The sequence below is a fragment of the Staurois parvus genome, unplaced genomic scaffold (genome assembly GCF_062004578.1).
Source record: "Staurois parvus isolate SC_StPar_1 unplaced genomic scaffold, SC_StPar_1.0 ptg000251l, whole genome shotgun sequence".
NCBI classification, from domain to species: domain Eukaryota; kingdom Metazoa; phylum Chordata; class Amphibia; order Anura; family Ranidae; genus Staurois; species Staurois parvus.
Genome location: NW_028318047.1, coordinates 4,576,566 through 4,604,385, shown reverse-complemented (window position 1 = coordinate 4,604,385; position 27,820 = coordinate 4,576,566). Strand labels below are relative to the sequence as shown.

General features: G+C 42.0%; 1 protein-coding gene across 1 annotated transcript; it reads right to left on the bottom strand.

Annotated features, from left to right (window-relative positions):
- Window positions 1–65: 65 nt before the first annotated feature.
- On the bottom strand, window positions 66–26,427 carry DUSP19 (dual specificity phosphatase 19). Its single transcript, XM_089680854.1, has 4 exons — window positions 26,065–26,427; window positions 20,703–20,749; window positions 16,583–16,735; window positions 66–1,549 (listed from the first exon to the last, which is right to left on the bottom strand). Exons 1-4 carry the CDS (start codon window positions 26,288–26,290, stop codon window positions 1,328–1,330), a joined length of 648 nt encoding a protein of 215 aa, XP_089536980.1. The 5' UTR covers window positions 26,291–26,427; the 3' UTR covers window positions 66–1,327.
- Window positions 26,428–27,820: the final 1,393 nt, after the last annotated feature.

The window sequence follows — 27,820 nt, the reverse complement described above, 5'->3', positions numbered from 1 at the left end:
ATTGAAGAAAAGCTGTCATGTGCATGATGAGATATTAATGTAGTATGTAAAGTAGTGTCAGTCAGTGCAGAAATTATCTTTATTTTTTAAATGCATACCGGTATTGTAATCAGCAGCAGAAATTATTGGTTTTGTGAGTTTCACTTATACAGAAGCCTACATTGAAGCTGCTTGGATTTGGGCCCCTCATCGTTGCAGCACACATAGTAACGTTTTGGTTACAGTACATTGTAGATTCTGAAAGACTATATTTTTTTTTATCAAACCAGTGATTTACTGCTTTTCAATGTGTTTGAGCAGATGTATTCTCTTTGAAGTCATTTGCTCTTCAAATCTTGCTCTTTCTGATGTTTCAATAATACTATATGGTTGTGCTAAAGTGATAAAATATTAAGTTAGGACCAGTTCACACCACATGCAGTCCAGTGTTTTTTATTCTGCTTCAAAAAACGCTTGGAAAATAGGTTATATGGTTTCCAATGGCATAGTTCACACCAATGCGTTCAGTTCCAGAGCATTCCAGTTTCAGAAAAAAAGTAAAACATGCTACATTTTTCCGGCACTGGTTTGCACCGGAACGCGGTAAAAAAGCATCAAAAACGCACTGAACCCTAGTACTATGCACTGAAAAAAAAAACAGGAAAAAAGAAGAAAAAAGGATCTGGAATGCATCTGGAAACACATCAAAAACGCACCAGAATGCATCAAAAACATGCATGCAGCAATGCATCTGGAGTGAATCTAGAGTACATTTTTGCGGTGTGAACTGGCCCATAGGCCCCATTTGGGCTCCATTCAGATATAGGCATTTTGAATCACGGGAGAAATCACCGCAATTTTAAAACGTGCTGTTAAAATGTCAAATCACACATCAGCGTGTTCAGGTGCCATTCATTTCAATGGCACCTAAAAAATGCAGAGCGATTCTGCCACGATTGTCATGCGACAAGTCAGCCGATCATTTGCAGATAATCACTGCTTGAGCAATTACAGTACATGGGAGTGGCCATAGGTAGCTGCAAGAGATGTCAGCCTCCTATAGATTTCAATGGGCCTTCCATCCACAGCTATTCAGTGGAAACCCCAGCTGGATCTCCAGTATGTAGTTGCTAATGTCCCTATTTGCAAATGTGAACGGAACCTTAATCAGTGAAATTAAAGATAACATGGTACTGGCTGTTGCAAGTTCCATAAAGTAGGCTGCATGCCTTATTGGACAATATATGTTCAGACAAATAAAACACTGCATTTCAATTGACACCTTGAACACAACTTTCTATTAAAAAATGCAACCACCGATGACAAGAGACGAAGGAACACTGTTTTGTCAGTCTGTCTTTTCATGTATGTCTGTTTGTCTTCTTATACTGTCTTGATACTTGTGGAGCTGTTCCATGAATCCGGGGTTTGGGCAGGCTGCGGGTCTGGCATTTTTTACAATTGAAAAGGCTCTGGCAAAATTCAGTTTTTCATTATACATCAAATAACCAATAATGATTGCTGGAGCGCGAGACACGCCTGCATTGCAGTGGACAAGCACCACGCCATCCTGCCAAAATAAAAGTATAGAGTTATAGAACAATGCAAGTACAAATGTTTCCTTCATCATACCAAAAACTTCTTAAAGTAAATCTTTAAGGTAATTCTAAACCCTCACATATACCCAGTGAAATGACTGGTCTCAGGTGATGCACAGGGGAAAAAAAAAAAATTCTCCTACACAAGTTGTACCTGTTTTTCTGCAGCCACCTGTCTTGCATATCCATTCAAAGTGCAGACTTAACTCAGAATCACTCAGCTTTGAAAAGCAAGGGGTGGGGAGCTGAATTACACCTTGCAGAGCTCAGTGAGAGCTGATTGGAGGGAAAGGACACACACCCCTTCACACAGGAACAGAGCTGATGCTGACATTCATAGGCTGTGTGCTGGATCTCCCTCCCCTGTCATCTTTTTTTTTCTTGGTGTCAGGAAAACTTGTTGAAAGTGACTCAAGCAGATAGCGGAGGAACAAATTAGCAGACAGAAATGGCATTTAGTACTCTGTATTGAGATAAGTACATAGTATAGAAGGATATGCTTTGTACATATTTTATTTATGAGGTTTACAACTACTTTAACCACTTGAGCTCCAGAGGATTTACCCCCCTTAATGACCAGGCCTCTTTTTGCTACTCGGCGCTGCACTAATTCAACTGATAATTGTGCGGTCATGCAATGCTGCACCCAAACAAAATTTACGTACTTTTTTTCACATAAATAGGGCTTTCTTTCGGTGGTATTTGATCATCTCTGCGCTTTTTATTTTTCACGCTATAAACATAAAAAGGCCAAAAATTTTGAAGAAAAACAATATTTTTTACTTTCAGCTATAAAAATTATATAGTAAACTCAAAGTTGGTTATAAATTTAGGCCAAAATGTATTCTGCTACATGTTTTAGGTAAAAAAAATCCCAATGAGTGTATATTGATTGCTTTGTGTGGAAGTTATAGCGTTTACAAACTATGGTATAAATACTGCAACTTACGCCATTTTTCTGCTATACAGCGCTGCGCTAGTTTAACGGACAATTGCGCGGTCATTCAATACGGTACATAAATGAAATTTACATCCTTTTTTTCCCCACAAATTGAGCTTTCTTTTGGTGGTATTTGATCGCCTGTGCGGTTTTTATTTTTTGCGCTATAAAAAAAAGGCTGACAATTTTGAGGAAAAAAACACAATATTTTGGACATTTTGCTATAAAACATGTCCAGTAAAAAAAAATGCAAAAATCAAATTTAGTCATAAATTTCTGCCAAAATGCATTCTGCGACATATCTTTGCTAAAAAAAAAACCAATACGTGTAAATTAATTGGTTTACGTGAACGTTATAGCGTTTACAAATGGCGGGAAAGATACTGGGATTTTTAGGTTTTTTTCATACTAATAATGGCAGCGATCAGCAAATTATGGCGGCGTTCAGGGACTTATGGCAGCGACCAGCGACTTATGGCGGGACTGCGGTCACTGACAACCCCAAAAACACTAATACAGTGATCAGTGCAAAAAAAAAAAACACTGACACTGTACTAATGGCACTGGGGAGGAAGGGGTCAACTTTATTTTGCAGGGAAGGGTTATAGGAGTGAGGGGAGTGTTTTACTAGGGGGCGGGGGTGTGTGCTGGACAGGACAAGGCTGATCGAGAAAGAGAAACTCTTCTTTCTCGATCAGCTCATCCTCGAGCTGACAGCGAAGTGACAGACAGCACAGCTACTGCAGCTGTGCTGTTTGTCACTGTTTGCCGCCGATCGCCGGGACATAGCCGCTAACGAGCGGCTGTGACCCGGCGACTGACATCTGCAGCGGTGATCTGTGGGACAAATAGGGCGGCGGCGGCGCGCCTCGCGCGTGCCCCCTATTTGTTTACAAAACACACGTCTTAAAACATGGTTTTGCCTGCGAGTGCCGCCCTGCTGCCGTATATGTACAGTGGCTGGGCGGCATGCGGTTAAGAAAAATCAACATTTGGCAAACAGGCATAATTTTAATGTAGAAGAGACAAACTATGTCTCTCCTGCATTAAAGTTCCATCACCTGCCTGCATGCCCTGTACACTGAGCTGTGCATGCGGAGTTCATTGTAAATTTCCAAATGCCAGGATGAATGAACTCCCACGCATGTGCAGGAGCGACATCATCATGGTCAGGCCAATGGTCGGTGATCGGTACCCAGAAGCCGATCCAGCCAAAGATGACAGCGGACAATCAGGAGCTCCAGCACACTGCAGTGCTAGAGAGTAAGTGAGCATAGTTCCGCTTGAACCCCTTTTTATCAGTAGGAGTGACCCTTTGAGGGGATCTTAATGCCAGGGCATAAGATAAAGATTAAGAGCAATGCAAGCACAGAATATAGATATCAGCAGTATTTATACACTATATTGCCAAAAGTATTGAGACACCCCTCCAAATCATTGGATTTAGGTGTTCTAATCACCTCCATGGCCACAGATGTATAAAATCCAGTACCTAGGCATGCAGACTGCTTCTACAAACATTTGTGAAAGAATGGGTCGCTCTCAGGAGCTCAGTGAATTCAAGCGTTGGACCGTGATAGGTTGCTATCTGCGCAATAAGTCCATCCTTGAAATTTCCTTGCTACTAAATATTCCACGGTCAACTGTTAGTGGTATTACAACAGAGTAGAAGTAACTGGGAACAACAGCAATTCAGCCACGAAGTGGTAGGCCATGTATAATGACAGTGTGGGTCAGCGAATGCTGAAGCGCACAGTGCACAGAAATCGCCAACTGTCTGCAGAGTCAATAGCTAAAGACCTCCAAACTTCGTGTAGCCTTCAGTTTAGCACAACAGTGCATAGAGAGCTTCATGGAATGGGTTTCCATGGCCGAGCAGCTGCATCCAAGCCTTATATCACCAAGTGCAATGCAAAGCGTCGGATGCAGTGGTGTAAAGCACACCGCCACTGGACTCTAGAGCAGTGGGGACATGTTATCTGGAGTGACGAATTATGGTTCTCTGTCTGGCAATCTGATGGACGTGTCTGGGTTTGGCAGTTGCCAGGAGAATGGTACTTGCCTGACTGCATCATACCAAGTGTAAAATTTGGTGGAGGGGGATTATGGTGTGGGGTTGTTTTTCAGGGGTTGGGCTTGGCCCCTTAGTTCCAGTGAAGGGAACTCTTAAGATGTCAACATACAAGACATTTTGGACAATTTCATGCTCTTAACTTTGTGAGAACAGTTCAGGGACGGCCCCTTCCTGTTCCAACATGACTGCACACCAGTGTACAAAGCAAGGTCCATAAAGACATGGATAAGCGAGTTTGGGGTGGAGGAACTTGACTGACCTGCATAGAGTCCTGACCTCAACCCCATAGAATACCTTAGAGATGAATTAGAGCAGAGACTGCGAGCCAGGCTTTCTCATGCGACATCAGTGTCTGACCTCACAAATGCGCTTCTGGAAGAATGGTCAAACATTCCCATAGACACACTCCTAAATCTTGTGGACAGCCTTCCCAGAAGAGTTGAAGCTGTTATAGCTGCAAAGGGTGGGTCAACTCAATATTGAACCCTACGGACTAAGACTGGGATGCCAGCAAAGGTCATGTGCGAGTAAAGGCAGGTGTCCCAATACTTTTGGCAATATAGTGTGTGTATATATATATATATATATATATATATATATGTATATTTTTTATTATTATATTATTATATGCACACACACTCCCTGGCCACTTTATTAGATACACCTTTATTGGTAACACAAATTGCTAATCAGCCAATCACATTGCAGCAGCTCAATGCATTTAGGCATCTAGACATGGTGATGACGACTTGCTGAAGTTCAAACCGAGCATCAGAATGGGGAAGAAAGGGGATTTAAGTGACTTTGAATGTGGCATGGTTGTTGGTGCCAGATGGTCTGGTCTAAGTATTTAAAAAACTGCTGATCTACTGGAATTTTCACGCACACCCATCTCTAGAGTTTACAGAGAATGGTCCGAAAAAGTGAAAATATCAAGTGAGCGGCAGTTGTTTGAACGAAAATGCTTTGTTGATGTCAGAGGAGAATGGGCAGACTGGTTCAAGATGACAAAAGGCAACAGTAACTCAAATAAGCACTCATTACAACCAAGGTATGCAGAATACCATCTCTGAACACACAACACGTCCAACCTTGAAGCAGATGGGCTACAGCAGCAGAAGACCACACTGGCTGCAGCTCCTGTTAGCTAAGAAAAGGAAATAGAGGATACGATTCACACAGGCTCACCAGAATTGGACAATAGAAGATTGGAAAAACATTGCCTGGTCTAATGAGTCTCAAAATTCCCTAGAAGCGGTTGTGTGTGAAAATCCCAGTAGACCAGCAGTTTTAAAAACACTCAGACCAGCCCGTCTGGCACCAACAACCATGCCATGTTCAAAGTCACTGAAATCCCCTTTCCTACCCATCTGATGCTCGATTTGAACTTCAGCACGTCATCTTAACAACGTCTAGATGCCTAAATGCATTGAATTGCTGCCATATGATTGGCTGATTAGCAATTTGTGTTACCAAGCTATTGAACAGGTAAACCTAATAAAGTGGCTGGTGAGTGTATATATATTTAAAAATATAGATATAACTGCAGCCAGCAATACAAATATTTCAAATATACAAGGCATATAACATTTGTATGTATAATGTGCACACAGAATAAAAACAACATAATCACACAATCATAAAATGCTACATTTGTAGGGGAAGTAGATTTAAAAATGAGAGCACACACATAGTTATTGGAAGTGTCAGATACTGGACCCGTTTGTCGCTCTACTATCGCAAGGAAAGATAGTCAAAGTGTTAATTAATGGCAGCACACTCTTATTTAAGATTGCTTTTAGTTAGAATTATTTATTTCTTTTTTATAGGATGGATGTCATTTTTATTCAGTCATTGGTATGGATGTCTGAGTTAACACTGGAACTTGCAGGGAGGGGCTTTCTCTGCCTGCTCACTATTAACACAATGTGGGTCACAAACAGATGAAAATTAAATTTTAAAATACAATACATTATCCCCGTAATATCAGCATTATTTACTATGTCAAAAAAGTTACAAATAAAGATCCTTGAACCCTGAAGAAGAAGTCTAACCATGAAATGTGGTGTATGTTTACTGAATACATGTTTCCATATACATCTTTTCTTTTTAATATTTATTACAGGTACTTATATAGCGCTGTTAATTTACGCAGTGCTTTACATATATATAGTACATTCACATCACTTTAATTAGACACTTAAAAAATCAGAAGCTGTGCGAGACCACTCTTTACAGCACTCCTTACGCACAACTGTCAAATGGATGCCTTGAGTGATGAGAAATTGTATAAATGGTATGATAATTTAGAGTGGAGCTCTGCCCAAAAGGGGAAGTTCCGCTTTAAGCCTTTGTCCCCCAATCCTCATTAAGGATTGGCACTTTTGAGGAGTTGGGGGAACAGGTTACTGAATTTGACAGGTACCCGCTCCCACTACCGCTGCGATTGCCTAAGTGCCTTAGGCGATCAGAAGCGGAAGTTGTCCTCCAACCCCCCCCTCCCCGCAGTCTTCTGGGACAAGTGCCAGGTCCCAGAAGACTATGGGACCATTCACAATACACAGTGCTACTCGCATATGCGCATTCGGCAGCCAGCGGTGCAGCCGCAAGCTGTCACAGCCGGGTGCCCACACTGAAGATGCCAGTGCCAGGGAGAGAAGACGGCCGGTGAAACCAGCTATGGTGAGGACACAGCTGGACCCTGGGACAGGTAAGTGGCTGTATTTTAAAAGTCAGCAGCTGCAGTTTCTGTAGCTGCTGACTTTTATTTTTTTTTTAATTCAACTGGAACTCCACTTTAAAGCCATTTTTTTACCTGTTGGAAAATAAGTAAAAGTCAGTAACTACAAATACTTACCTGCCCAGAGATCTGGTGCCGTCCTTGTCCCAGCTCGTTCTTCGCTTGTCTTCAGGTCCCCAGCACTGGCATGTTTACTGTGGGCAGCCACCTGTGATTGCTTGAGGCTTCACAGCTGGCTTCCCATTGCGCATGCATGAGTCACGTGCACATTGAGAATGGTCCCACGGCCAGAAGGTTACAGGCGTGCGGGGGGGGGGGGGGGGGGTGGAGATACCGGGAGCAGAACTTCCGGAGGAGAACCAGGTATCCCCCCCCCAAAAAAGTTGCAAAAATAGAAAAAAAGGGGGGAGGAGGGCATAAAGCCCTTTGGGGTGAAGTTCTGCTTTATTATAAATGTTAATAATAAATACTATCATAATGACATTGAAGTTGCACATTGCTGTGGATAAAAAAGGTATAGATAAAGTATAGAGCAGAAGAATTTGTTAGCGTTGACCAATTAAAGAAAATAGGCTTGCCATCTATTATATTCATTATTTTATTCTTTAATGAGATAAACGTCAATTAAATATGAATGGTTTGTACACTTAACAACATCAAGCTTTTACGAATGAAGAAACAGCAAGCCGGGTCTTTTATGTAACTGTGCTGAGTGATACAATTACTCGATGCTTTTCATTAAGTCCATACATGTATACAAAACGGAAAACTTCAAAGTGTTAACAGCTCTATGTAACTGGAGAGAGGTCATTATGCAAAGCAGGATTCAGATGGCCTGTAAATTATTCTTGACATGGGAAGAGGATACCACACATAACAAAGACTAGTGCAATCTAATCTTCCAAGATGTTAATCTATGACAAATAATCCACATTGGATCCAGTGAGAAGTTAATCCCATATAAAGTTCGGCACTCTGCCCGCAACCCTTGCTAGTAATGAGAGAGGTCTTTTCGGGGTTACAGCAAAGGGTACTATAGTATATAGCAGGGGTATCAAACCCAATTTCATTGCATGCCACATCAGCATTATGGTTGCCATGAAAGGGCTGGTTGTATCTGTAAGACTTTATAAATGTATCTTCTCTTTATCATAGGAACCAGTTGCTTGCTGCTCTATAGCAGAAATACTGCTCCAGGGTGGAAGGGCTGCGTAAACTCACGTGTATATATACGTGATTTGCATTTCCTGGTAGGGGGTGCGTGCGCCGCCCTACCTGCCCCGCCATTGGCGGCTATGAATGTCAATCACTGGGTCCCAGCTGGAGATTCTCTGCCAGCACTCAGCAATCGGCGAGCAACACTGACAGGGGGAGAGACCTGTTTGTAAACAACACAGGTCTCTCTCCTGCCAGCAAAAACACGCTGCTGTGTATTTCTCTGAACAGCAGAGAAATACTCAGCAGCATGTTTTCCTAGTAAATCACACACAGCACATGTTGTAAAACAGCACACAGTTAACCCTTTGATCCCCCCAGTTGTTAACCCCTTCCTGTCCAGTGTCATTAGCACTGATCACTGTATTAGTGTCATTGGAATGTCAGTGGCAGTTAGCTAGTTCCCACTGGATAGTGTTTATAGCAAAAAGTCAAAAACTTTTTTTTTTTCAAACATGTCGGTCTTTTTAGGTTTATAGTGCAAAAAATAAAAAACCGCACAGGTGATCAAATACCACCAAAAGAAAGCTCTATTTGTGGGGGGATAAGCACATAAATTTAATTTGGGTGCAGAGTTGCATGACCGTGCATTTGTCAATTAAAGTAATGCAGCACCGTATTGCAAAAAATGGCCTGGGGGCACATTTGGCACTTTTTTGGGGGAGTGGGTACCCTCCCTTCCCCCTGCAGCCCTCTAGGACATTTTACAGGGCTGGCTGCACCCTATGCACAAATGGCCTATAGGTATGGTAAGAGCATGAATGCATAGTTTTAAAATGAGATTAGTTTAGAATTATGGAATGGTGTTTGTGGACTGCACAGAGTATGTTTTTTATAAAGGTGAACTAACCCTTTAAAGAAGTCTGGGCTAAACAAATATTATATAAATACAAGAAAAAGCCAAGTGTATTTCTACATGACTCTGGGTATCCTCTTTGTATTTTTCCATATTTGCGCAGTAATTGATGAAATATCTCCTGTATTCTACCACTGTTAAAGTGTTACTAAACCCAGGATTTACTATATTTGGTCTCCCACAGTACACAGAACATGGAAATGCAATTATATTAGTAAATACAAACTGCTAAATGTCTTTTCTCATCAGCAGTATATACAGTGTAGTAGTCTTGTGACATCTGTCAGTGTCCACTGGTTAACCTTGTAGGAGTTTTCATTCTCTTCTGACTGTCCTATGAGGCTGCATAACCCCTGACTCTGTGTCTGGTCATCGCTGCTTGGCCCTGTGTTGATCACATGCACCCTCCCAAAGTAAAAAAAAAAAACAACTCTCCAGCCATACACACTAAATTGAGCATGTGCAGAGTGAATCCTAGAGCTCTACTATCAGCAGATGGATGGGGAAAATAGAAGAAAGGGAGGATCAGAGAAGACAGGATAAAAACGGCCTTTTTACACACTGTGGAGGTTTAACCCACTTAGGTTCCATAGTGAGTATAACAAGCATGCTTTACTGCATATACAGACTGATTTTACTGTTGTGCGTTTAGTTACACTTTAAGGTGTTTCCTTTATTAAAGATCGCTCACTGCTGCTCTCTCTCCTTGTGTAGAGTGATTGGTCCTGTGTCTTTCTGGGGGTAGCCTGTAGAGAGTGTACAGGGTGTCCCTATCCACTTGGCCTCCGGAAGATTTACCCCCCTTCATGACCAAGCCATTTTTTGCGATACGGCGCTGCAATACTTTAACTGACAATGGCGCGGTCATGCATCACTGTACATAAATGAAATTTATGTCATTTTTTTCCCACAAATAGAGCTCTCTTTTGGTGGAATTTAAAGCGGAGTTCTACCCTAAAGGGGAAGTTCCGCTTTAAAGATTGGTCCCCTGCTCCCCATTAAGGATTGGCACCATTCGGGAGCCAGGGGGGACAGGTATTCGAATTTGACAGGTACCCGCTCCCACTTCCACTGCGATCACCTAGGTGATCAGAAACAGAAGTTGTCCTCCTACCCTCCCTCCCCAAAGTCTTGTGGGACACGTGACAGGTCCCAGAAGATGACGGGGCCATTCAGGAAGTGCAGTGCTACTCGCGCATGCGCGGTGGGCACCCGGCTGTGAAGCCGGGTGCCCACACTGAAGATACCGGCGCCTGGAATAAAGAACGGCTGGTGAAACGGGCTGTGGCAGGGGCAATGCGGGATCATGAGACAGGTGAGTGGCTGTTTTTTAAAAGTCAGCAGCTACAATTTTTGTAGCTGCTGACTTTTATTTTTTTACATAGTGAGCGGAACTCCGCTTTAATCACCTCTGAGTTTTTTATTTTTTGAGCTATAAATTAAAAAACGCATTTAATGACATAAACAACATTAAAAAAAATAAATATTTTTTTTTTACTTTCTGCTATAAAATATATCCAATAAAAAAAGTTTAAAGAAAATTTAGGCCAAAATGTATTCTGCTACATATTTTTGGTTAAAAAAAAAATTCCAATAAGCACATATTGATTGGCTTGTGCAAAGGTTATAGCATCTACAAATGTTGGTATATATACTCGAATTTTATTTTTTTAATACTAGTAATGGTGATGATCAGTGACCTTTAGCAGGACTCCGCTATTGCAGCGGACAATCTGATGCCAACTGACATTTGTGGGAACCAGTGACACTAATACAGTGAGCAGTGCTAAAAACATACACTGTCACTGTATTAATGACACTGGCGGGGAAGGTGTTAAACATCTAAAGTGATCTGCCATGTTCACATAGGCAGAGCTGTGTTCTCTCAGTCTTCTCAGCTATCAATGGGTGGTGGCGCTCTTTCATTGGCCAGCACCTGTTGATCAGCTTCTGCTGTGTCCAATCACAGCAGAAGCAGCTCTACAGTGGTGCGTCCATGCCCACCAGTGGCAGAAGTGCAAAATCACACACACACACACATATATATATACACATACACACACATACACTCTATTGCCAAAAGTATTGGGGCGTCTGCCTTTACACACACAAACTTTGATGGCATCCCACTCTTAGTCCGTAGGGTTCAGTACTGAGTTGGCCCACCCTTTGCAGCTATAACAGCTTCAACTCTTCTGGGAAGGCTGTCCACAAGGTTTAGGAGTGTGTCTATGGGAAGGTTTGACCATTCTTCCAGAAGTGCATTTGTGAGGTCAGGCACTGATGTCGGAGGAGAAGGCCTGGCTCACAGTCACCCCCTCTAATTCATCCCAAAGGTGTCCTATCGGGTTGAGGTCACGACTTTGTGCAAGCCAGTCAAGTTCCTCCACCCCAAATTCACCCACCCATGTATTTATGGACCTTGCTTTGTGCACTGGTGCGCAGTCATGTTGGAACAGGATCCCCATCCCCAAATGTCTTGGTATGCTGACGCCTTAAGAGTTTCCTTCACTGGAACTAAGGGGCCAAGCCCAACTCCTGAAAAACAACCCCACACCATAATCCTGCCTCCACCAAACTTTACACTTAGCAAAATGCAGTCAGACAAGTACCATTCTACTGGCAACTGCCAAACCGAGACACGATTGCCAGACTGAGATGCGTGATTCGTCACTCCAGAGAACACATCTCCACTACTCTAGAGTTCAGTGGCGGCGTGCTTTACATCACTGCATCCGATGCTTTGCATTGCACTTGGTGATGTAAGGCTTGGATGCAGCTGCTCAGCCATGGAAACCCATTCCATGAAGCTCTCTATGCACTGTTGTTGTGCTAATCTGAAGGCCACATGAAGTTTGGAGGTTTTTAGCTTATGATTCTGCAGACAGTTGGTTACTTCTGCGCACGGTGCGCTTCAGCATTTGCTGACCCCGCTCTGTCATTTTACATCACTTACCACTCTGTGGCTAAGTTACTGTTCCCATTTTTTTTCAACTTTGTTATAGTGCCACTAACAGTTGACCATGGAATATTTAGAAGCAAGAAATTTCACGGATGGACTTATTGCACAGGTGGCACCCTATCACGATACCACGCTTGAATTCACTGAGCTTGTTAAGGCGCACCATTCTTTCACAAATGTTTATAGAAGCAGTCTGCATGCCTAGGTGCTTGATTTTATACACCTGTGGCCATGGAGGTGATTGAAACACCTGAATCCAATGATTTGGAGGGGTGTCCCAATACTTTTGGCAATATAGTGTATATCACGTAAATCTGCTATAGGGCGGACTTAAAGTGGCTAAAGGAAATATCACTATATGTATATATGTGTATAATATTTCACTATTTAAGCTCACCAGACCTTAACCCCCTTGACTTCTTTTTTTGAGGTATGCTAAAGGAGAAGGAATCAACTGAAGGAACGCATCCTGAATGAATGTGCTCAAATTGACAGAAATTTTGAATTACTGCATTTGGTTTATGTGAATCTTGAAAAGTGCATGGAACTTTCCATCACAAATGGTGGAAATCACCTTGAATAGGTTATTGGTTAACCACTTGCCCTGCTACAGAAGTACTGCTAAAGGGTGGCACTGCTGCACAAAATTATGCATATATATACGTTATTTCCATTTCCGGGTAGGGGGCACAAGCGCCCTATTCACACCACTATTGGCTGATGGGGATGTCAGATGGGACTCGGTGATCGGCGGCAGGGCTGAGAAGGGAGAGATCTCTGTGTAAACAACACAGATCTCTCTCCTGTCAGCATGGACATGCTGCTTTGTATCTCTTTGCACAGCAGAGAGATACAAAGCAGCATGTCTCCCAAGTAAAACACACACAGCACACTGTTAACTCTTTGATCGCCCCATATGTTAACCCCTTCCTGCCCAGTGCCATTTTTTATTAGCACTGATCACTATATTAGTGTCAGTGGGGATGTCAGTGGCAGTTAGTCAGTTCCCACCCAGTATCAGAATTTCTGCCACAGTCCTGCTATAAGTCGCTGATCGCCGCCAATACTAGTATAGAAAAAATAAAAATACAAATTCCAGTATATATACCGCCACTTGTAGACGCTATAACTTTCACGTAAACCAATTAATATACACTTTTTTTAGCAGAGACATGTAGCAGAATACATTTTGGCCTACATTTATGACCAAATTTGATTTTTTAAATATTTTTATTGGATAGGTTTTAAAAAGTCAAAAATGTTTTTTTATTTTCTAAATTGTCTGTATTTTTTTGTTTATTGCACAAAATGCAGAGGTGGTCAAATACCACCAAAAGAAAGTTTTATTTGTGGGGGGAAAAAAAAGGAAATAAATTTCATTTATTTACAGCGTTGCATGATCGCACAGTTGTCAGTTAAACACTTGCCTACCGGGCACTTATACCCCCTTCCTTGCCAGGCCAATTTTTTAGCTTTCAGCGCTGTCGCACTTTGCATGACAATTGCGCGGTCAGGCAAGATTGTACCCATATGACATTTTTAGCATTTTTTTCTCATAAATAGAGCTTTATTTTGGTGGTATTTAATCCCCGCCGAGTGTTTTACTTGTTGCACTATAAACAAAAAAAGTGCAAAAAATTTGAAAAAAAAAAAAGTTTATTTCTATTATAAAATTTTGCAAACAGGTAATTTTTCTCCTTCACTAATGTGCGTTGATGAGGCTGCACTGATAGGCAGCACTGATGGGCACTGATAGGCGGCACTAATGGGCACTGATAGGCAGCATTGAAGGGCACTGATAGTTGGCACTGATAGGCAGCACTAATGAGGTGACACAAATAGGCAGCACTGATAGGCGGCACTGATAGGTGGCACTGATAATGGGTACTGATAGTCAGCACTGATAGGCGGCACTGACTGGTGCCACTGCTGGGCATTGACTAGTGCCACTGCTGGGCATTGACTGGCACAACTGCTGGGCATTGACTGGCACAACTGCTGGGCACTGACTGGTGGCACTGACTGGCGGCACTGCTGGGCTGCACTGTTGGGCACTGGTGGGTGGCACTGCTGGGCACTGATGGGTGGCACTGATGGGCACTGGTGGGTGGCACTGATGGGCACAGGTGGGTGGCACTGATGGGCACAGGAGGGCAGAACTGGTGGGTGGCACTGCTGGGCACCGATCATCAGGGCACTGATCATCAGTGCCCTGATGATCGGTGCCGATCCCTGCTCTGACAGCGTGAGGAAAGTGCAGCCGAGAACCGGCAATTGCATTTCCCTGTGATCAGCGTGTCATTGGACACGGCTGATTACATGGTAAAAGGCCGCTGTGATTGGCCTTTTACCTCATCACGTGATCAGCTGTGTCTGTAGGACACAGAGATCACGGAGATCCCCGGGTGCGCACCCCGGGGTGCGCGCAGGAGAGCGCGTTCTGGGAGGACATCATATGACGCCCTCCCAGAACTGGCCAGCCACAGTGTAGCCGTCATTTGGCTATCTGCGGTCGGCAACTGGTTAAAGTAACACAGCGCCGTATCGTAAAAAATGGCCTGGTCAGGAAAGGGGTGTAAATCCTTTGGAGGGCAAGTGGTTAATATTCCAATGAAATAAATTGTTGTTGAAAAATGTATTGAAATTTATTGAAAATATGCATTTTACCTTTGTGTCCAGACTTTAGGGACACTTTAGGGACACCCTGTAGAATGTAGAAGGCCCTGCTCTCTGCACAAGCTTTGTGCAGCACATATATGATGTCACTGATACTTTCACAAGGTAATAGCTGTGGTTTTAAAAACATTGTGTGCTCATAAAGTAGATATATAAACTTTGTGGCAAATTAAGTATATATTTAAATGAAAGTTTTTGTGCCCAGAGTTCAGCTTTAATCCAACTCTGCTCCAGGGTTTACAAATCTTTAGAATGTGGTGTGGTGTACTTTGCCCACACAGAAGCCATGGCAACTCCTGCCCTCTGCTGCCCATGCAGAGGAGCCTTGGGGTTAATTTACTAAAACTGGAGAATGCAAAATCGGGTGCAGTTCTGCGTAGAAACCAATCAGCTTCCAGTTTTTATTTTTGTCAAAGCTTAAAGTGTTACTTTAACCCAGGACCCTGCGTTCACTCTACCTGATCTCTCACAGTACACAGAACATGGAAATGCAATTATTTTAGCAAATATAAACTACAAAATACCTTTTCCCATTATCAGTTAGAGCAGTCTTATGATGTCTATCAGTGTCCAGCAGAGCACATGTTAAAGCTTGTAGGAGTTTTCATGCTCTAGGAGGATGCAGAACCCCTGACCTCTGTCTGGACAGTGCTGATTGGTCCTGTGCTGATCATATGCACTCTCCCAAGAAAAAAAACCCTCTAGCAATACACACCAAAGTGAGCATGTGCAGAATGTCTGCACACAATATGCCTTATCAGGAGATGAGTGGGGACACTGGAAGAAGGGGCGGATCAGAGAAGACAGGATCAAACAGCCTTTTTACACAATGCAGAGGATTAACCCCTTAGGTTCCACAGTGAGTATAACAAGCATGCTTTACTGCATATACAGACTGATTGTACTGTTGTGGGTTTAGTAACGCTTTAATTGAACAAGCTGATTGGCTACTATGCACAGCTACACCAGATTTTGGACTCTCAAGTTTTAGCAATTCAACCCTTTTGTATTGTATTTTGTATTGTATTTTCGGAATGTGTTCATATAAAAACATTACTGCTGTGATTGGGCAGGAGAAGGGGAGGGGTGGACACGGCTGCTGCACCGACTCTTCTGTTCAAGATGCATAGCTCAGAAGGGTCGCTCTCCTGTAACTACAAGTTAGCTGTCTTCCGGGGAATACTATAAAATCGTCAGACATAAATAGTAGAGACACTGTAAGCCCAGGAGGTGTCATGCACCTCCCTGGACTTAACTCATAGTGTGCCTTCATTTTTTTACAAAGTTGCTGAAGTCTTAAAATTCAGCTTTAAAGTCCACCACCCAAGCCACTTATGCTCATCTGAATCCCAGTGCTTGTATAAGTGTTGCTAAAACAATTGTGCAGTACCTGCACTAAGTTTCTTCAGTAAGCCTTCATTGTTACACTACCTGGCAATAAAACAATATCTATACTATAGAGTATATGAATTATATTCCATCTCTAAAATAAAGAATGTTGAAATGTGTTCTGGAAAAATAAAGAGTAAGAAAACTTCTTACCTCCTTTTTTGTTTGGTCTATAAAATCAAAGCACTCTGGGAAATATGAAGTGATGTCAGTCTCAGGTAGGTCAAGGATGGAAAGCTTCCTATAAGTAAAGTCATTTGGAAATACATTTTCCACACCGTAGGCTACATTCAAAATATGGGTGACCTACATGAAAAATATTATTGTTAGAAATATAAAAAAAAGGAACACCGTTAAACTGAGGAAACTGACTATGCATTCATGCAGGGGCAGACTGACCATTTGGAAACTCGGGCACTGCTCGAGGGCCTGGGGTCAATGGTGGGCCCCATGAGATGCCCCCTGGTACCTTTTTCATAGGCTTTTTTGAGTTTGGGCAAGGACACAGGGTCCCCATGATCCCTATTGCCCCGGGGCCCCATGAGTTGTCAGTCTGCCCCTGCATTCATGTTTCTCTGGGGTGCAAGTATGCAGCACTAAAACTGTTTCTGCCAAACTGAATTTTCAATTTAAATTTGTAAAATACATTCTAGGTGTATCAAAGTCTAACAGTTCGTTTCCTTTAGAAAGCAGCAACAACCTTTCCCCTGCCTGTAGAGGAAGACCCTCACTATGCAGTTGTAATCAGTGCTCTCTATACAAAGATCCAACACACCTCCTTCTGAGTCTCTCCAATCAGCAGGGAGCATAAGATTTGAAGATTTGCTGATTACAGAGCCATAGGTTGGACTTAGCTGGGGGGCATGTCAGACCTCCACAGAGAGACCACTGCTTCTATACAGAGAGCACCAACCCTTTTCTGCAGCTGCTGGCAGAGAGCAGACTTTTCTTTTCAAGGTGTTGTGGCTAAGGAAAATTAACTGTAGGACTTTGAAATCCTCTTGCATTGATGCCCTGGAATATATTTAGCTGATTTAAACAAAGTTCAGTTGAGCTTTAAAGCTGCTGACAATTATTATCTTTAGTTGAGGCTTGGTATGAAAGTCACATTGCATATTGTTTGACTTACAGGTAAAGACTGGTATTTTCCCTGGTATAAGAACTTGTGGAATTCAGAAAGTAAACAGGCTGAATGGAGACATGTTTGTGTCTTCCTGGAGTACACCTAAAAGGAAACTTAGACCTCCTTCTCAAAGTGCTGCTTGTCAGCTGTATCTGATGCTTCCTGATTCACTGATCTAGAACAAGTATGTAGCTAGTGAAGTCAAAACTCCTGATCTGAATATTTGTTCTGGGACGGTGATTTAAAAGGTTTTAAAGCCTGAAGTTCAGGATGGCAGCAAGGCGACATATATTATACTATTCTAAATCAATACAAAAGTCCTTAATCACCACATTATATATATATATATATATATATATATATATACATACATATACACATATATACACATATATACACATACACACACTATATTGCCAAAAGTATTGAGCACATTCATTCATGATGCGTTCCTTCAGTTGATTCCTTCTTTAGCGTACCTCAAAAAAAGAAATCAAGGGTGTTAAGGTCTGGTGAGCTTAAATAGCGAAATATTATACAAATATATACATATAGTGATATTTCCCATGTGTCCAGACTTTAGCCATTTTAAGTCCGCTCTATAGCAGATTTATGTGATATACACTATATTGCCAAAGGTATTGGGACACCCCTCCAAATAATTGGATTCAGGTGTTTCATTCACCTCCATGGCCACAGGTGTATAAAATCAAACACCTAGGCATGCAGACGGCTTTTACAAACATTTGTGAAAGAATGGTGCGCCTTAAGGAGCTCAGTGAATTCAAGTGTGGTACCGTGATAGGGTGCAACCTGTGCAATAAGTCCATCCGTGAAATTTCTTGCTTCTAAATATTCCACAATCAACTGTTAGTGGTGTTATAACAAAATGGAAGCAACTGGGAACAACAGCAGTTCAGCCATGAAGTGGTTGGCCACGTAAAATGACAGAGCGGGGTCAGTGCATGCTGAAGCGCACAGTGCGCAGAAGTCACCAACTGTCCTCCAAACTTCATGTCTTCAGATTAGCACAACAACAGTGCATAGAGAGCTTCATGGAATGAGTTTCCATGGCCAACCAGATGCATCCAAGTCTTACACCACCAAGTGCAATGCAAAGAGTCGGATGCAGTGGTGTAAAGCACATTGCCACTGGACTCTAGACCATGGATGAGTGAGTTTGGGGTGAAGGAACGTGACTGGCCTGCATAGAGTCCTGACCTCAACCCGATAGAACACCTTTGGGATGAATTAGAGCGGAGACTGTGAGCAAGGCCTTCTCATCCAACACCAGTGCCTGACCTTAAAAAATACACTTCTGGAAGAATGGTCAAACTTTCCCATAGACACACTCCTAAACCTTGTGGACAGCCTTCCCAAAAAAGCTGAAGCTGTTATAGCTGCAGAGGTTTGGCCAACTCAATATTGAACCCTACGGACAAAGACTGGGATGCCATTAAAGTTCATGTAAAGGCAGGTGTCCCAATATGTTTGGCAATATAGTGTAGATACAGCGTATATATATATATATATATATATTAAAGTAAAACGGTAAAGAGAATGCTACCACCTACTGCTCCTTCTGGCTGTCATGCTAATCCAATGGGAAGCGGGAAGCCACACCCTGATGATATCAGATTCAATCCAACTTTGCTAAAGTGGGACAAAGCACACTGCAGCCCTACCTAATACTGCCCCGCTTTAATGTTTCATGCAATACAGGCTTGATCTCTGTGATGAAGGACTTTAACTTTCCCTAGACCTGAAATCCAGCTTTACCTTCAGTCTTCCCAAGTTGTAATCACATTGTGCATTAGAAGCTGCAACAAGTCACATGGAGCCCACCTCATTTCCCGACTGGAAGCTAAAGAGGGTCATCTAGCCCCTCTCCACCCTTACTGTCTCTGATTCACCCCTTTCATTTATTGGATTTCAGTTCTTTCAATTATGGAGACTCAGCATCACATGTGAGTATTACCTAGGGTGGTCTCTAAAAGGAATTTTAATTTTTGCATAACTCATTTCAGGAGCTAGCCCACTGCTTGCATCAAAGCAGTTTTACAACCCTGATCCTCTGCTCCTTCAGGCTCCTCCATGGTGCTAGTCTGGTCCATGTAGCCTATTCTCCCCTGCACTCCAGTGGTTGGATGCCTCAGATATCATCAAGGCTGATGCAAAGACCGTAGCCCAGCATTGGATGTGAAAACTCCAGGGGACAATTTATTGTCGGAGTACTGAGTGTAGGATAGCGCTGTTTTCCAGGGAAGCGGAGGATAAGGTAAGAAAAAGTGCTTTTACCTTTCCTTAGACTGCTGCCCCATTGCAATAGGAATTTCACTTTTCCTGAAGCTGGGCTTTTAAGAGGGGTTGTATTTTTTTTTTTTATATCACCATTCTCACTTTATAAAGCAGAGCACAGTATAGATAATATGGGGACTCCCGGAGTTGCAGTTGTTGGGAACCTGACCTTGATAATAACTTGAATACACCTGTATCATAAAATTCAGTAAACTGATACAGACAATCCAGTTTAATATGGAATAGAATAGCATGCAAGTTGCAATATCACAGGGCCACCTTCAGGATACTTATCACTGCTCCGATTTCAGGAAGTACAATTGGATGGTTTGCTATGTGTTACTGCTATGCATTAAAGTGAAAAACCTTAAGACTTTAGAACCACTTTAACAGCTTGTAAATAATAAATGAAAACATCTATGTATTCATAGGGGAATTTTAGTTTTCATCACATTCAATTGTTCTATGTTTTAAGGCCGGTTCACACTGGAATGCACACATTCACACGTGTATGTTCCTGTTCGGTCCTCCCATTCTGTTTTTGACAGCCCATTCATGAACAGAGCGGCACAAAAAGTAGTGCAAGCACTACTGTTACAAATCACACTACAGAACCATGTGATTTGGAGGCCACGTACGCACTGTGTTTGCGAGATGTGTTTGGAGTACCATTAACAATGGCACCCGCGCGTGTTTAACAAGGGCAGTGCATTCATGTGAGGTGTGGGAGATTCACACGGAACGCTCCTTTCCTGTACCGCATTCTGATGTGAACGGGCCCTTACAGTTTCTCTTTTTTTTCTAAACTATCTGAATTACATTTATTATAACACTAACAATGCTGATTTTTACCTTATAATTTTTTAGTACATCCAGGTCCTGTGCAATATCTTGTGAGCCTAAAATGAAATAAAATGCATAAAAAAGCCTTAGTTATAAAGGTTATTCTTAATTTGATGTCCATTTTCTATGTATGTTGATTTAAAGTAAACATTTTACAGCAGCTACTATTGCAGTCAGCCTCCTTATCTTCCAGGGGTTGGCCTACAGTATTGGCAGCAGAACCATCACTGACTCTCATATAAGGTAGCACACTGTCCCAAGCTACTGACATACGAGACCATCATCAATAATTCTGACCATCCAGTAAAGACTAGAAAATTCACATAGCAATTCCTACCTGTGCAGATGGCACATAGACTTTCTTGAATAGCTGATCATTATTCTATCAATTTTAAGACGCTATAATAACATCATACAAACTTTAAGGCATTAAACAGAACTAACCAAACTTGTGGCTGAGTCATCAGAACAATGGCCTTAGAGTGAATGGATGTTCTTCACACAGTAGTGATTGGGGTTAATTTTTCTAAAGGAAATAGGCTGTTCACTTTGTAAGAGAATTTTCCCTTAGCTTAATGATATGCTTGCACATGACTGGATGATGTTAGTTATTCACTAAGATTCAGTAAGCTAAGGAAATTTTCACTTGCAAAGTAACCAGCCTGTTTGCCTTTAATAAATCACCTCCATCAAAACGATGTGTCCAGGTATATGCTACAGATCATTTTGCATGTTGGACTACCTTTCTTTGACCAAGAGCATTCGATTTGAAATCAATAATGCCTCGGGCCACTATGTCATGGCTTTGGGTAATGGATCCATAACACCAGTCCAAGCCCTTTTCACAGAAGAAGCTCAAAACACAAGGCAAGTAGTATTTGTAACCATGAATAAAGCTACAGTGATGTCAGAGTCTTTATTGGGAATGTCGCAGTTTATGCAAAACATTCAAATACATACTTACGGAGCCTCATTATTTTCTTGGGTTTCATCCAGGAGTAATGGCAGCAATTACTGTCAAATGTCTTAGATTTGTGAAATGGCATTTTTATGATTTGTCCTGCCCTGGGTTTCCAAAATCAGCCAAATATGACACACAGGGGGAGATTCAACAAAGAATTTGTAACACTTTTCTGATGTTATAGACATATTAGAAAGTCCTGCGCCAATTCATGAAAGCCGTGTAACAGTTTGCTTGCTTTTTTCAGATGTGTGCTGCAAATTCAGGTAGTTCTTATGTGCCACACGTTTACACTCTGGTGCTATGGATGTTACATATTCGTTAAAGGGCAAGTTCACCTTTTGACAAAAAATAAAAGCGAACTAACTTGAAATATTCTAGCTACTCCTCTAGACCCCACTACAAAAAGGTGCCTTGTTCTGTTGGTGTAGACCGCAATGCACAGCACCAGAGTGAGTGTCCATTAGACATGGGCGTTTTATTTTGTTACGATTCGTTTTTCAGACAAAAATTTAATTTTTTGGTGATTTAGATGTATACAATGATCTTGGATGTATACAACAAATGTCAACAAATACTAACAATTTATAACAAAATTGATGAATACACTTTCATTCGGATGACATGATGTGATAGTAGTTCGGGCCCATGGGGAAATTAATTCAATTTTCTAATTTGTTCAATAATTTGGATTCTGGTAACTAATGGATCTGAATTTTGTTCCATTCATTTAATTTGGATGCACATGATGCCAGTCAATATTGTCCAATCAGCTCATGCCATTTCTCTCAAAACGAAATGAGAATTTCTGGCATGCATATGTCTAGTCTCCATCATAATGATTGCAATGGCAAAAGCTCATTGCAGCCATATAACGTGCTGAAAGATGAGAAGTGCATCTGAAACGTCTTCATCCAATAAGGTGTCCCAGAAGAAAGAAGTGCTTCTTCTGGTTTGCATGGTCACATGGTCATGTTGACCAATGAGCGCTTGGCTTTGCAAGCAATATGCTGGACACTGTGTATTACACTACACTGGCAACAGGGAGAATCATGGAAGCTATATACAGTGGGCTCTGGAGGGATGGCTAGGATATTTTGAGTTAGTTCACCTTTTGATGAAAAGGTAACTTTACCCTTTAAGAAATACCACCATATCATTGACCATCTTACTGACACACGAATCTGTTGCAAGTTACGCCATGAGTTGCACAACCAGAAGACAGGTTTCTAAGGCCAAATTCACATGGCCAGTTACACGGGGCATTGAATTCCAGCGGAAAGAATCAGAGGACTCTTGCATTTGGAATGAATAGGGCATGTGATTAGCAGACTTAGCCACTTAGCCTATTTAAATTAATGGCAGGCTGACAGCGACTACTGCTGTTCACATGAGTTGTTAGCTACGGTTATGGATGAATGTCCAAGCCTGGGTTCAGTCAGCTGTGTCCAGGCTCAGACATTTGTCCTTAAACCACAGCTAACGGCTCTGTGTGTGGCTATATGTGAAGAGCAGCAACCGCTGTCAGCCTGCCATAGAATGCATTAAAGCGGAGGTCCAGTCAAAATAAAAAAAATAAAAGTCAGCAGCTACAAAAACTGTAGCTGCTGACTTTAAAAAAAACAGCCATTCACCTGTCCCTCAATCCAGTAATGTGTTCACACCGGCCGTCCTCTGTTCTTGGTGCCAGCATCTTCAGTGTGGGCACCTGGCTGTGACAGCTTGCGGCTTCACAGTTGGGTGCCCACTGCTCATGCGCAAGTAGTGCTACGCTTTGTGTATGGTCCCGTAGTCTTCTGTGACCTGTCACGTGTCCCAGAAGACTATGAGGGGGGGAGGGGAACTTCCACTTCCGAACACCTAGGCAATAGCAGCGGAAGTGGGAATGGGTACCTGTCAAATTTGGGTATCCCCCCCACTTCCCACAGGTGCCAATCCTTAATGGGGAGTGGGGGACGAAGCCTTAAAGTGGAATTTCCCATTTTAGGTGGACCTCTGCTTTATGGTAAAAAAACCTAAGGTTTTAGAAACACTTTAACCTCAGGTATTTGGCCATCCAAGGTGCCAGGTGCAGGTGATGCAGACAGATGATGACTACCCATCTCATGCTGGGGACACTGAAAATTATGTTATGATGGATATAGAAATCACCCCCCTTTACATTAATCACATTGATAATGCCTTTGAAATATTTTGTATTCATCTCCTGACTTATGCCTGTCCACAACTTTATCCTGGAGATCTTTCGATAGTGATTCTGTTTTTTAATTTTTTTTATTTTTTCTGACATGTTGGAGTTATATCTTTCACTTGGATTTTATAAGTTTCACTGAGTAAATAAAGCTGGATAAAATAAAAAAAGTGTCTGTCTTCATTTCAGGCTGCAAAGCAACAAAATTTGATTATTTTAAAAAGGGGGTGAATTTTTTCTTTACCCACTGTATGTATGCACAAAAAATTAGAAATCAGACATGCCTGAACAATAAATAAATAAATAACTATTAAATGGGAAAGTTGGTAGTGAAGAGCCTTCATGTCCTCTTGTATTGAACTGGATTGTTGCTGTATTGTCTCCCGTTATATTGTAAAGCGCTGAGCAAACTGTTGGTGCTATATAAATCCTGTATAATAATAATGTTCAAGAGCATGTTTATGGGTAGCTAAAGACATTCTTCAAAGTGTCCCTTGAAATCATTTTTAAACTGTTGGCAACTTTAGAATTGTAAAGATATTGCAATCTGTTACTGGATTAGGTGAATTTGAATTTGAGAGTCCTCTCTAATGTGTAACATCATAGCCCATTGTGATCTACGCATGTTTGTAGAGGTGCTTTTATTTGTAGTGCTAGGCAGCTGCGTTGTCCTGGGTCAATGTGCATTTACTTTGTGCTTTGACATGTGCTATGACGCATGCTGTCTTTGCCTTTTTGAATTAAGAATTTGGAGTAGATAGAATTACCAACTGTTGACCAAGGCTGTTAATACCTTTTTGCCATTTTGATGCATTGCCCATGACTTCCATGGGCATCTTAATGCACCAAAACACAGAAAAAATGGGCATGTGGTAATTTTTAAAAACACATTGCACTGCAACCTTGAGATGGAAACAGACGTGTTTTTTTGTAGAAAAGTTGAACAAATGCATTTTAGTTTTTATTTAAAATGCAACACTGTAAATAGGCCCTCAAGAAAAAAAGGTCAGTCTGCTCACATGATATTTCAGTTTTTGGTAGCTGCTACAGAGGTAAACTACATGACAGAAGGTGAAGAGTTAAACCACTGACTATAAGGGGTAGATTTACTAAAACTGGAGAGTGCAAAATTTGGTGCAGCTCTGCATAGAACCAATCATCTTCCAGGTTTTATTGTCAAAGCTTAATTGAACAAGGTGACGTTAGAAGATGATTGGCTACCAGGCACAGCTGCACCAGATTCTGAGTGCTCTAGTTAAAGTTTACCCCCTCCTAGGCATCATAGGGTGCACTCATACTGGCAGTTTTAACTGTGCCCCCTTGTTCCGGCTTGTTGCATAGTGTGAGTGGTTCAAATGGTGCCCAGGAATGGTTAAGAGTACTGTGCCTGGGACCAAATGGAATAGGTGGTCCTGGGAATGGTTCACCTGGGGTTAAGTAGTTAGTTCAGTGTTAGCACAGACCATGCCTAAGCACAGGACTCTCCATAGATCACCAAGCACAGGAGCAGGGATCTCTGTGGAATGGTTGGCAGAGGTGATGATGTACGTGTGCCCAAGAACACTTGCTTATAGACAAATGTGAGTGCCTACCAGCGGGGTAGTTGGAACTATTGTACTCAGGCACAGTTCATTTCAACTATACTCAGTGTAAGCCAGTGTTTCTCAACTCCAGTCCTCATGGACCCCCAACAGATCATGTTTTCAGGATTTCCCTCAGATGAAACAGCTGTGGTAATTACTAAGGCAGTGAAACTGATCAAATCACCTGTGCAAAATAATGGAAATTCTGAAAACATGACCTGTTGGGGGTCCATGAGGACTGAAGTTGAGAAACACTGGTGTAAGCACACCCTTATATTTGATAGGGACTCCAATGGTGAGATCTCTGCACTTGAGTTCCTGCGTCTGCACACCTGTTGTGGCTAATCTTAGGGGGGGATCACATTCTCTCAGACTTCTTATTTGCACATTGTCACAAGAGGCACTGGAACATGCAGAACTGGGCAGAAACAGAGCCAGGTATTGCGACAGGTAATTCTCACTGCAGAAACATCGGTGATAAATAGGAAGCCAGTAATGAATTCAGCCCATTGGGTTCCACTTTGATTAAATATCACTTTTTGGTGGATTGACCCTTTAAAAAATTACAATCGCTTACTTTTAAATTTCCGATAGATAAAATATAATCTAATCAAATGTACACAATCTCTCACTTACCCAACAATAACCAGGACTTGATGACGCCCACCTGCAAGTCCATGCTAAGATCCTGCACATATCCACAGGCTGGTCCTTCATGTTGATCTGGGTCATCCACAACATGCACCAGGGAATCTTTCCATGTTTCTATGATTCTTTTCCCTGATAATGTTGTAACTCGAGTGCATTGTTTCTTGAGTCTCTTTTTAGAGAATCCCTTGATCTCATCACCCAGTGAGTGCATCACATGAGCATTCGCTCTACAATGTACAGCCAGAGACGTGTAGTGACAGCAGACAATGCACTCTGATACCAAGCTCACATCTGATCCCTTCCTAGACCTGGGTGTTCATTCAAGTCTTCCTGAATGACATAAGAGAAGCCTTATCATTGGGTATTCTCTTCAGAGCCTTCATTGGCTGCTTCTCAGAAGGCACAGAGCGAAATGTGGAACTGCAGATCTGGTTTCTGAGTGCATACCATCTGCATGACATGCTGTTCTACTGGATTCATGCAGCTTTTTAAAAGGTTATTTTTTTTTTTCAAATAAAAATATGCCTACAGAAATATGATGCTCTATAAATACTGTACATATCCCATCATGCACAACAAAATCACAACTCCCATGAAACCTGAACTACAGGAAAATATGAGGGATTATTATTGTGGAAATAATGGCATGGGGAGTTTATTATACAACAACAATATGAATACAATACAATATAATATTCACAGGGAAAAAAATGATCTCCTGCAAACATTCAGTGCTCAGGAAATACGTCATATGTGCTTACACATACAAAGCAGATGCAGCAAAGCATCACGGTTACCCATGTACAAGCACACAGTCATGCACTTCTATGACCGGTGGCTTCCCAGGTCCCGAAAACTGCCATATTTGTACGTGATCATTTGCACCTCTCACCTGCTGTGTGCATGTGCTTGGGTTCATTGGTTATTGGTAAAAAAAATGACCTCCTAGAATTGCCCCAAGGAGATTAAAAACATTTAAAACAAACAGTCACAAACAAAACCACTTATGGCTGTGTTTATTTTTTTATGTAAATAAAGATTTTTGTTGTTATATTTTTCTACATATACAATCATGGGCCACTTTATTAGGTACACCTTGCTAGTACCGGGTTGGACCCCTTTTTGCCTTCAGAACTCCCTTAATTCTTCATGGCATAGATTCAACAAGGTGCTGGAAGTATTTCTCAGATTTTGGTCCATATTGACATGATGGCATCACGCAGTTGCTGCAGATTTGTCAGCTGCACATGCATGATCTCCCGTTCCACCACTCCCAAAGGTGCTCTATTGGATAGAGATCTGGTGATTGTGGAGGCCGTTGGAGTACAGTGAACTCATTGTCATGTTCAAGAAAACAGTTTGAGAAGATTTGAGCTTTGTGACATGGTGCATTATCCTGCTGGAAGCAGCCATCAGAAGATGGGTACATTGTAGTCATAAAGGGATGGACATGGTCAGCAACAATACTCAGGAAGGCAGTGGCATTTAAACAATGTTCAATTGATACTAACAGGCCCAAAGCAGGGGCGGACTGACAACTCATGGGGCCCCCGGGCAATAGGGGATCATGAAAGCCTATGAAAAAGGTACCAGGGACATCTCATGGGGCCCCCTACTGACCCTGGGCCCTTGGGCAGTGCCCGAGTTTCCAAATGGTCAGTCCGCCCCTGGCCCAAGTGTTACAAGAAAATATCCCCGACACCATTACACCACCACCAGCCTGAACCATTGATACAAGGCT

Coding starts and splice junctions, on each gene's coding strand:
- DUSP19 (XM_089680854.1), bottom strand. CDS start 26,290: ATGCACTCACTGGGTGATGAGATCAAGGGATTCTCTAAAAAGAGACTC. Junction 20,750..26,064: donor CAAGTCCTGGTTATTGTTGG/GTAAGTGAGAGA, acceptor ATTTCATTTTAG/GCTCACAAGATATTGCACAG. Junction 1,550..16,582: donor TAGACCAAACAAAAAAGGAG/GTAAGAAGTTTT, acceptor TTATTTTGGCAG/GATGGCGTGGTGCTTGTCCA.